This window comes from Ziziphus jujuba, chromosome 8 (genome assembly GCF_031755915.1).
Source record: "Ziziphus jujuba cultivar Dongzao chromosome 8, ASM3175591v1".
NCBI classification, from domain to species: domain Eukaryota; kingdom Viridiplantae; phylum Streptophyta; class Magnoliopsida; order Rosales; family Rhamnaceae; genus Ziziphus; species Ziziphus jujuba.
In genome coordinates, this window is record NC_083386.1 from 28,743,920 (window position 1) to 28,755,164 (window position 11,245).

At 35.8% G+C, this 11,245-nt stretch overlaps 2 protein-coding genes across 4 annotated transcripts; one reads left to right on the top strand and one right to left on the bottom strand.

Moving 5' to 3' along the window:
* LOC107421811 (oligopeptide transporter 6) lies at positions 1-3,746 on the top strand. Its single transcript, XM_025075749.3, has 6 exons — positions 1-730; positions 1,133-1,230; positions 1,366-1,935; positions 2,168-2,426; positions 2,570-2,752; positions 2,867-3,746. Exons 1-6 carry the CDS (start codon positions 245-247, stop codon positions 3,479-3,481), a joined length of 2,211 nt encoding a protein of 736 aa, XP_024931517.2. The 5' UTR covers positions 1-244; the 3' UTR covers positions 3,482-3,746.
* A 222-nt stretch (positions 3,747-3,968) lies between these two features.
* LOC107403411 (U-box domain-containing protein 43) lies at positions 3,969-9,473 on the bottom strand. Of its 3 annotated transcripts, none has more exons than XM_016010294.4 (5): positions 9,221-9,473; positions 7,367-8,637; positions 6,900-7,203; positions 5,632-6,122; positions 3,969-5,176 (listed from the first exon to the last, which is right to left on the bottom strand). In XM_016010294.4, the coding sequence occupies exons 2-5, from the start codon at positions 8,597-8,599 to the stop codon at positions 4,172-4,174; spliced, it is 3,033 nt and encodes a 1,010-aa protein (XP_015865780.3). In that variant the 5' UTR covers positions 8,600-8,637; positions 9,221-9,473; the 3' UTR covers positions 3,969-4,171. The 3 variants fall into 3 exon arrangements, with proteins under 3 accessions (XP_015865780.3, XP_015865779.3, XP_015865778.3); XM_016010293.4 differs by having other exon boundaries at positions 7,367-8,693; positions 9,221-9,472; XM_016010292.4 differs by having other exon boundaries at positions 7,367-8,690; positions 9,221-9,471.
* Positions 9,474-11,245: the final 1,772 nt, after the last annotated feature.

Consider the following 11,245-nt stretch of genomic DNA (forward strand, 5'->3'; position numbering starts at 1 on the left):
GCTACTAAGTAGCAAAGTATATACTCTTTCCAGTTAATTAGGACTCTTTTTGAACTCATTCACAATTATAGCAATGACTCCTTTTTGTTTTTGTTTTTGATCCTTCCCTGCCTTGTTCTTTTTTTTTTTTGAGGCTGCAAAGGATGTGCACAGTCTTTACATCTTAATTTTGGACCTTTTGTATCTTTTTTTTTGTAATTTGATCAACTTTGGAGATAGGTTATTGAACTTTGGTTAATGACCAATGGCTGCTTTATCTGAAACTGCAACTGTTGGGGGTTCTTCTGTGGAGGGGGAAGATGAGGAATGCCCAATTAAACAAGTGGCTTTGACAGTGCCTAAGACTGATGATCCAACCATCCCTGTGCTCACTTTCAGAATGTGGGTTCTGGGTTTGTGTTCTTGTGTTTTGCTGTCGTTCGTGAACCAGTTCTTTTGGTATAGAAAAATGCCACTGTCCATCTCCTCCATTTCTGCTCAGATTGCTGTGGTACCTATTGGCCATTTGATGGCCAGGACTTTGCCAACAAGACCCTTTTTCAAGGGTACAAAATGGGAGTTCACCATGAATCCTGGACCTTTTAATATTAAGGAACATGTTTTGATTACTATATTTGCCAATTCTGGTTCTGGAAGTGTTTATGCTGTACATATTTTGACTGCTGTTAAGCTCTTCTATAAGAGGAAATTATCCTTCTTTCCTGCCTTCCTTCTTATGCTTACTACTCAGGTTTGTTTCTCTCGTTTGTCTCGTTCTTCTATTTCATTTCTTGTTTTTGATTTTATATTACAGGTGTACATTTCCATTTTCATTTATGTCATTGTCGAAAATGAAGAAATATTTTGGAGAAGTCTGTCATGCTTTTGGCTTAACGTAACCTAGTGATTTTATCCCCTAGAATAAAGTTCATGTTTTTGAGATCCATTGTTGCTGATACATATGTACATATATATATATATATATATATGATAAGGTGAGGATGCTAACACAAGTTAGTATCCACACCTGAGCCGGACTGTATATTTATATCACTGTGCCTGCTGCCAATTCAGCAATTATTTATATGTATATATCACAGAGGTTATAATCTTGTAGTTGGTATTCAATATTCATGCTGTATTAATTACACAGGTATTAGGATTTGGATGGGCTGGAATTTTCAGGAAACACCTGGTTGAGCCAGGGGAGATGTGGTGGCCCTCTAATTTGGTTCAGGTTTCTTTGTTCAGGTAAATTGTGACTTGTACCAAAATATTCCAACAATCTAATATCTTGGTTTTCCTAGAATCCTATATATATATATATATATATGTATCTTTTTTTTTCTTTTCCCCCTTATTTTAGTAAAATTCTCAACTTTGCAGAGCTCTACATGAGAAAGAAAAGAGACCAAAAGGTTACACGACTCGCACCCAGTTCTTCATCCTAGTCTTGGTCTGTAGTTTTGCTTACTATATCATTCCAGGCTATCTCCTCGTAATGATAACATCTATATCTTGGGTCTGTTGGCTTGCTCCTAAATCTGTCCTGGTCCAACAAATTGGTTCTGGATTAAATGGTCTTGGTGTTGGTTCTTTTGGGATTGATTGGGCTACAATTTCTGCGTACCTTGGTAGTCCATTAGCCAGCCCATGGTTTGCCACTGCCAATATTGCTGTTGGATTCTTTTTTGTGATGTATGTTATGACACCCCTCTGTTACTGGAAAGATGTTTACAATGCCAAGACTTTCCCAATATACTCTTCTAATCTTTTCACCACTAATGGTTCGAACTATGACATTTTGAGCATCATTAATTCCAATTTCCATCTCGACCGGGATATGTATGCTAAGGCAGGACCTATACATATGAGCACCTTCTTTACCATGACTTATGGTCTTGGATTTGCTGCACTTTCTTCTACAGTGGTCCATGTTCTTCTTTTTAATGGAAGGTAACGGCTCATGTATCATTTTGTGAAACTTCATTCTCCCCACAAACCAACCCCCCTCACTTTTTTTTTTTGTTTTTTTTGTTTTTTTTGTTTTTAATACAACTGAAGCATGAAAAAAAGTAGTGATTGAAATCGTAGCTATTTTCTCATGGAAGCGAAAAAAACCAAACTTATATTCAACCTTAAACTTGAATCCAAAACTCAAATCGTTTGCGCACATGTTGTCATACAGTGACATATGGAGGGAAAGCGTAAAGGCCTTTGGGGGGGAAAAGAAAATGGATATACACACAAGGCTTATGAAGAAGTACAGATCAGTGCCCACTTGGTGGTTTCTTATCGTCCTTGTGTCGAACATTGCTCTTATCCTCTTTGCTTGTCAGTACTACAATGAATCACTCCAATTGCCTTGGTGGGGTGTATTGCTTGCTTGTGCCATTGCTATTGGGTTCACTCTTCCAATCGGTGTCATCAGTGCCACAACAAATCAGGTAATAATAATAATATCAAACTATACTTTTAAGCTCAGTTTCAAAACCACTTGTCCAAAATCGATATTATACGTCAGTTTATAACTCTTTAATTAATGGGTTTTGTGCATGTTTTCTGGTAAAAATAAAAACAAAAAAAACAGTCACCAGGTTTGAACATCATCACAGAATATGTTATTGGATACCTGTATCCGGGACGCCCTGTTGCCAATATGTGCTTCAAAGTATATGGCTATATCAGCATGGTTCAAGCTCTTACTTTTATACAAGATTTTAAGCTGGGACACTACATGAAGATTCCGCCGAGATCAATGTTTATGGCACAGGTAATTTTTGTTATTTTCCTCAGGATCTCAAATCTGTATTGCAGGGACAAATTTTTTTTTTTTTTTTTTTTTTGGTCATATAAAAACTAAAATTGTTGTATGATTATATTACAGGTTGTAGGAACAGTCGTGGCAGTAATTGTATACCTGCTAACTGCATGGTGGCTGATGGAAGAAATAACCAATCTCTGTGATGTCTCCATGCTGCCACCTGACAGTCCTTGGACCTGTCCAATGGACCGCGTGTTCTTTGATGCATCTGTCATCTGGGGACTCGTCGGGCCACGTAGAATCTTTGGAAACCTTGGCGAATATGCGCTGGTGAATTGGTTCTTCCTTGGTGGAGCTGTTGCTCCTTTCCTTGCTTGGCTTGCACACAAGGCTTTTCCAAAACAAAATTGGATTCGTCTCATCAACATGCCAGTCCTTTTGGGTTCCACATCCATGATGCCACCAGCTAGTGCTGTCAACTACACTAGTTGGCTCATTGTAGGATTTATTTCGGGGTTCATTTTCTTCCGTTATAAACCGGGCTTGTGGAAGCGCTATAACTATATTCTTTCTGGTGGACTTGATGCTGGAACTGCTTTTATGTCAGTATTGATATTCCTTTCTGTGGGATCTAAGAACATTGCTATTAACTGGTGGGGAAACAATCCAGAGGGCTGTCCTTTGGTTTCTTGTCCAACTGCTAAAGGAATCGTTGTGGATGGCTGCCCTGTCTTCTGATTGAAGATTTTAATAAATCTATGGCTCTATAATTTTTCGATCTTTGCTTCTTCTGTAAATAGTTTCTTAGGATTTTTATGTGGCCATCATTAAGAAGAATTGATAAAGGCATTTAGTTATAGGGTTTGTTTTTTAAATCTTTTGGACAGTAGGCAGGTTAAGGGAACATTGTTCTCTCTTTTGAAATGATTTATTGTTCTTTTTTCAATCTCATTAAGTAATTCAGAAGTTGCATTAAAAAAAATAAATAAATAAATATCAACAACATTATTTCTTGGTTTTGATTTTTTTTTTTTTAAATCATTAAAAAGAAGAGAAAAAAAGATGAGGGATATCGACTATGGAGCATATAGTGAACTAAAAAATTATGTCTAGAATTAGAACTGAAATCTAAAAAAAATAAAAAATAAAAAATCTCACACAGCATTCTATCATTCATTCCTTAGAAATTTAAATTATAACAACAACAACAACAACAACAACAATGTATCAAATCTCACACCTTATTATTTACAACAAAAATCAAGTTCCACCTACATTCACTGAACATCTTGTGCCAAAATAATCTGAATTCAATTGGCTAACTATGAGCTTAGCTTTCCATTCTCTTCGATATGCATGTCACACCAATCGGTTTTTTGTGATTCTTTATTCTAAAGTACAATATAAGTGACAAGACATTTTCATATGTCAAAAGAAAGAAGACTGATTACCAAGCAAACCCAATTGAGCCAGTATTTTGGCAGCCAGAGATTTCATATCTCTAATATCACTTGCTTTCTGTTGAGCAATGTCAACCAATGACATTTGAGCTGAGCTTCCATATTTTTTCTTTAACTCATCCAGTTGAAAAATCCTCTCTAAGGTTTTCAGACATTTCCTTTGCAACACTACAGAATTTGAATTCAGTAATCTTATAATTGGCGCAATGGCATTTGCATTGTCAAGCACTCTGCTTCCATTCTGTGGTTTATCCTCATCAATCAATGTCAATAGTGCATCAAGAGAAGCTTCACAGGCACCAAGATCTGTCTCCCCAACCATTCTAACAAGAGGATCCAGGGCTTTAGCCTCTAAAAGGCAGAATGAAGACTCAACCTCACAGATGCCCAAGTGTGCGGGACAGCCAATTTCCGGTTTAGAAAAGCAGCACTGCAGAATTCCATTCTTCCTTACTGGCCTGCTCAAGACATTTGAACTTTCTGAAAGTTGTTTAAGTGCAATGGCTGCTTTTTGTCTTGTCAAAGAAGTTCCAGAAGTCAACAAATGTACTAGTACTGGTATGATGCCAGCTTCAGCTACTGTCTTCTGCCATTCCTGATTTGTTGGGACTGTAAAGTGGTAAAGAGCTCCAACAGCGTTCTCTACAACCTGCCTTCTGTATGAAGCATCTATATTCCCATCAGTGAGACAAGCACAGATTTTAGGAACTGCACCGGCATCCACAAGACACTGAGTCATTTCTAGGTTCTTTGGCAGATTGGATACAATACCCAGCGCAGAAGCAATCTCCTCAACATCATTAGATGTTTCAATGATCCTGAGCAAGGTCTCAATGCATCTTTGACCAACATGTTCTTGGAATGTGCTGTGATCACCATCTTTAGTCAGGCAATAGAACAAATTCACAGCATTTGCTCGAACTCTATGAGTTGCAGCCTCACATAATTGGACCAGTACTTGGACAACAGAGAGCTGTGTATCACAAAAGACATTGCAATAGTTAATTTCAAATGATTTTTTTTTTTTTTTTTTAAATTACTGGACTGGAAAGAGCCTGAACCTCATTAAAGAGGGGTAAAAAAATATGTTCTGATCTGGGATAGTAAAGGTAATCCTTATAGAGTGGAAGAGAAGAAAAGTTTAAAATCTCCCCTAGAAAGCAAAGTTCATTACCCAGGACCCTTGTAGCCCGTGGAAAATGGTGTCTTTGAAAAATGAATAATGGACTTGTTTCAAGTTTTTGGTTCAAACAAAAACAAAGGTATGGGTGGAGTTTCTGAGAAAAGAGGCTACTATCCCCTTATGTATCCCACTATTCGCCCAAATGTAAAGTATGACAAATACAGCTGCTTTAATGAGAATTTTGGGCCAATTTTTTTATGGTGTTTCTTGTTCAAGATCCTAGGAGAAGAAACAAGGATATTTACCTGTCTTAACTTCATTCTGACATCTGAACCAGAAGGAGACTGGCACAATGCATAAAAGGTTTTGAGAATGCTTGGTTGGATGTCAGGACCCGTCAAAGATACAAGGGAGAAAAGTTTAAGAATGTCCTCATCAGATTCCAACAACAACACCTGCTCATGATTGACTTCTTGAGTGGATGTTGATTCAGAGAGATGCATAATTGTGGCAGCTACCTGTTCACGCAACTTTGGTTCTGCTAAGCTGTGACGATACAGAAGTTCAAATAGCGGTCCAACTGCACCTTCTTTAATCATCTGCTGGCCATTTTCTGGTAGATTAGAGAGGTTCAGAAGAGCTCTAACTGCCACTTTCTTCATGTCTATATCTCCATGTGAAAGCATTTGGACAAGCGGTGGTAGTGCCCCATCCTTTACAATGGATAATTTATTGTGATCTGTCAACTCTATCTCTGCCAGTGTTTCGGCCATGACCATCCTAACTTCTTCACCTCCTGCATCAAGAAAATGTTACAACAAAACCAAAATTTACAAACTAACAAAAGAAGAAAGTATAAAAATAGAAAAAAAAAAAATGACATTTTCCTGGTGAAAGGATACAAGTTTAGCAAGCTTCATACATTTGAAGATTAATATTAAACTTCAAACTTTACACCTGCATTCATAGAACTGAAAACTTGACATGAGAACTTGAATGCTATTATTGTTGAAAAATATATACATACTTTTCTCATCCCAACAATACCCTAGAAATGGAAGAATTTGCCAAAAACCGATAAGACAACTTACAACTAGAAACATGCAGTTCTCCACATTCAGTTTCTCTGTTAACAATTTGATATGCTTTTGTTAATGTTTTACTTTCTCATCTTTCTCATTGTGTCTAATTTGCAGACTACTTCTTATATGAGTCGTACTGTCAAGTGCAAGTAGGGTGCTTTGAAGGGACACATGATGCAACAACATTGAAGATCTGTACCATACATAAACTATACCTTAACTTTGAAAGGAACAAACATTGATGATGATGATTTTTTTTTCTAAATGCTTTTATAGCCGTTGTTATGTCTTATAGGCTTATAATAATCTCAAATTTCAAATATAATCAAACTAGTAAGGGAAAAAAGATAAAGAAAGAAGGACCTTTGATGTTAGCCATTCTGCTTATATGAATTTAGGATTAATTTTAAGAATCAACTACAACAGGATTAGTGGTGACCAAATTTAAAAACATATAATGAAGCATCTAACTGCCTGTCTTTCAAGCATACCTGAAGAAAGAAGCTGCAACATAGGTTTAAAATAATTTGCTCTGGCCATTTGTTTAACATTCTGATTGAGGAAAGCTAAATTCTCCAAAAGCTCTTCTGCATCTCTGGCAGCATGATCATCATCACTGCTTAACATAGTCACTGAGAGAAGTATACAGCCTTGAACGTTTCCCATGCAATCTCGGGCTGCACTACTTCTAGATAATTCTAGTAACAAATGCAATGCTAACTCACTCTCCCCAACTTTGCGTGCAAGTGAGCGAACAATGGATTCTAGTGCATTATCCACTTTCGTTATTTTTTCCTGCCAAAATTTAAGTAGATGAATTTGGAACTGCATTATTCTGAAAACAAGATAAAACTAAAACCTTGAAAAGTATCACTTTGGACCGAATTCAAGCTTATTGATGAAAATGTTAATCGGTTTTAGCCTTATCAATCACAATATAAAAGGGTTTCAAATATACCTTATTCGCTTCACTATCCGCTGCAAGCATCGAGAGAATGACAAGAGCATGCTTTCTAATTTCTTGATTCTTTTCACTGAGAAGTCCAATAAGAACCGGTACATAGTCCTCCATTATTACCCATTCTCGATGCAACTCTCTTTCCATACACAAACTTTGCAGCTTGTCTAAGGTTTGAAGCACTTCTTCTCCTTCACTTGACAGGAGTTTGGGTTTCATAGAGGCTATTGTAATGATTGTGTTCCTCTCCTTCCATTCTTCAATAGATTGTCGGAGAGTTTTATTAGGACGAAGTACTGAAGTGTCCAAGGGAAGCATTGTTATGGGACACAGAGTGTTCCCTTCTGCAAAGCACTTTTCTATGGCACTTCTTTCAAATGTTTGGCCAGAGGAAGTTTCTACAGGATCCACCATAATGTTCTGAGTGATTGGGCAACGAAACCGCGCCAGTGGTGCCAATGGTTGGCCACCCATAGAATTTCTTTTTTCAAGATATTTCTTCTCCTTTTCCTCAGCAGATGATGTTGCATCAGCTTTCTCAAGCAATGCTATAATCTGTTCCATTTGTAAAGACTCTGCAAGTTCTTTCCTCAGATTGACATCTTCTATTTCGCATCTGAAATCTTCGAATTCTTTCTTCAATTGACCCTGCTCAGTGGAGATCCCAAGTGTCTTAGCAATCAGAAAGAGCAAATCGTTTGCATAAGACCGAGCACCATTCCTTTCTTGTATTCCCAACTCAATTTTGGCCAAAATTTCTTCCTCAACCACAGCTGCTCGAAACTCGGTATCCAGCATATTCTCACAAAGATTGCTAAGCTGGTCTTTAATAGCAGAAGAGACATCCAACAAAGCCAGAGGGATTAGGCTAAGTGCTCTACTAATCTCTTTTGTACTCCTATCTAACTGCTTTGCAATCTTCCTGCAGTTGACCAATAGATATACCTTGTTCCTCTTGGTGCAATCCATAGCTAGCTTATTGGCAACTTTAACCTCTCGGTGAAGAATCTCTAAAGCATTTTTTAAGCTCTCAGGATTGTAAATATTTTGCAGTGGCAACTCTCTTAAAATAATTGAGGTCCTCTCCAAAAATCTGGAGAATATCTGGAAATTCTCTTTCTGGAAGATAACCTCTTTGGATGCATGAATAGTATCAAATAAAGAAATCACAGTCTGAGAGACTAACTCGGACACTGGAACAAGTGCAATAGTAATCATCGTTTCCTTGGCCATAGCTGATTAGAACAAAAAGACCACCCTTTTTTCCCTAGCTGAACCACACACACACAATGCAACCACAAAAGGTGGAAGCCTGATCAAGTTGCTGCTAGGAAAAAGAAAGAAAACCCAATTAAAAACTCCAATCATGGTGATAGTACCTACATTGTGACTATTTCAGAAATAACCCAGAATGGGGTTTTGTGGAAATAGATTAAAAACAACCTAAAATGGGGTTTTGTGAAAATAGATTAAAAACAACTTCAATTATAACAAACAGAAAATGGAAGATAATTTTAATCGAAATCTGATTTCCTATTAATAAGTTGAACAAGGCAAAGACTTCTGGATCATCAAGTAAGTAGTAACTCCAAAAACTTATATTCAAAGGCAATCCAAGTATTGTTGACCGGTGGCAGCTTCAGAATAGTCATTACAAATAAATAAACACACACACACACACACACACACAAAAACAAAAAAAAAATAGAAATTAACTTGGTTACAATTGTAAATAAACACACACATTAGAATACAAAAAATGATTCTTTTATCAGCAAACAAACAGGTTAATAACATATAACTACTGCTAACCAAAGAGAGAGAGAGAGAGAGAAAGAGAGAGTGGGAGCTGACCTGACATGGCAAGTCAAGAAGAACCTTGGTTTGGTCGATTTTCCGAGAAACATGGCATGGCGAAAATTCTTTTCAGTAAAAAACCAAACCAGAAAGCATGAAGGCAGCCTTTAAGAGCTACCATTAAACAGAAAGCTTGTTTGCATTCCCTGCAGGAAGAAAAGAAAGGACAAAAAAAAAAAAAAAAAAAAAGAAAGAAAAACAGAAAATGAAAAATAAGTATATGATCAAGAAACAACTTTTTTCCAAGTCTTTTCCGCAATTTCATTTTCATGTTCATTTTCTTGGACTTTTCCAAGTCTTTTTCTCTTGAGGGTCTGTACAGGTACCCAGTCAACGATTTTTTCGCTTCTTTACTAATAGCCTTGTCTAACATGTACCAACCAACCAGGTTCCGCCACGTAATAAAGGCGTTCTTGTTTTTGTTTAAGGTGTAGCCAAATTTGACCCACTGGCATTGGGTGTAACTCACACGCTCACGGTAATCCATTTTGAATACCGCGTTTGGACTAAAACTATTCTTTATATATGAGTAAAAATGGCGCCAATATAACGGTTAATTGACTTCCTTTCTTTCCCCACTTGTTTGGACACGCCAATACCCTAACCCTGGTTTGATTCTGTCAGCCTTAACTTTTTTTCTTTTTCTTTTTTTTGTTTTTTTGGGTTTTTTTTTCATTTTTCAGGGAAATGTACAGCCTTAAAGGATTTGATAAAAATTGTATATAATAAAAATTTAATAATGTTAAATTTATTAAAATATTCATCAAATTTATTTTTGTTAAATGATATAACAAATAGTATTTAATTGATTTATTTATTTAAAAATTTATTTTTTTATATTTAAATTATATCAATATGTCAATCAACAATAATTTAAAATATATAATTTAATAAATAAATTTAATAATTATTTTGACAAAAGTAACATTATTGACAAAGATTAATTGTTTAGAGAAATTAGGACCTCTAAGCTAGTTTTGACCAATATCAAACCTTTGTAAGCATTCATTTACTTGTTCATATAGTACCTTCATCATACTTTGTTTTTAAATCACTAGATCTCAAAAAAATTTGAAATACGAATGGTATGGAATAAAAATTTTGGAAAATCGCAAGGTTTTGGAAAGATCTGGACCAGATAAGCTTTTTTATTATCAGTATTGTTATTAATATTTTTTTAGTAAGTACTTAGGCCAATGGTACTTATCCTTGCCTAAATGTGGACAAATAGCTAGAAGTTGTGGAGATTAATTAATGAATGCTTACCTTTTTGTTGCATTCGATATGCTTTTCTATACCCGTGTCTTGACTAGGTGACTAAAACAACCCAGCAGCCAATGAATATAATTTGTTCAATAGATTAGTTGTCTTCCTTCTAACGTGTTGATTACAATGATTTAGACATCATTAATTGTTGCTTCAAAGTTTTTCCTTTTTTTTTTTGGGTTTTTTTCGTTTTTTTCCTTGGCCTCAAAGTGAGGATGCCATTACATATATTTGATATCTTAAAGGCAATTAAATCATTGAAGGTAGAATATGATCATCAAAAAGCGTGCAATGCTGACAAGTGTTTAAAAAAAAAAAAAAAAAGGCTTTTCTGCCACAGGAAAAGGTACTGTAAAATCCAGTCATACATCGTTACTAAAAAAGAGTCAATCTGCTAATTAAATTATTGAAGCATCTTGAAAATATATATGGACATTGTTTTAGTAGTATATAATTAACAATTTTAGGTTATGTATATAATATGGATAGGATTCCCATATACACTGTTAAAGATCATATTCAACGTATAATTGTAAATTCAGGAGAAAGAAAGACCAGGAAAAAAATGAAAACTAAAACAAATTTCCATGAAAGGGAAATTTTGATTCACTGACTTTTGTAACCACATAAATCTATAGGGGTGTCTGTATCACTGACTTGTTGAATTCTATTTTTTCTGAAAGGAAAAGTATGCCATGTCTAGCTACTTGATTGGGGCTTGTTTAAGATATTGGTAGGAGGAAATAAAGAAGGGCA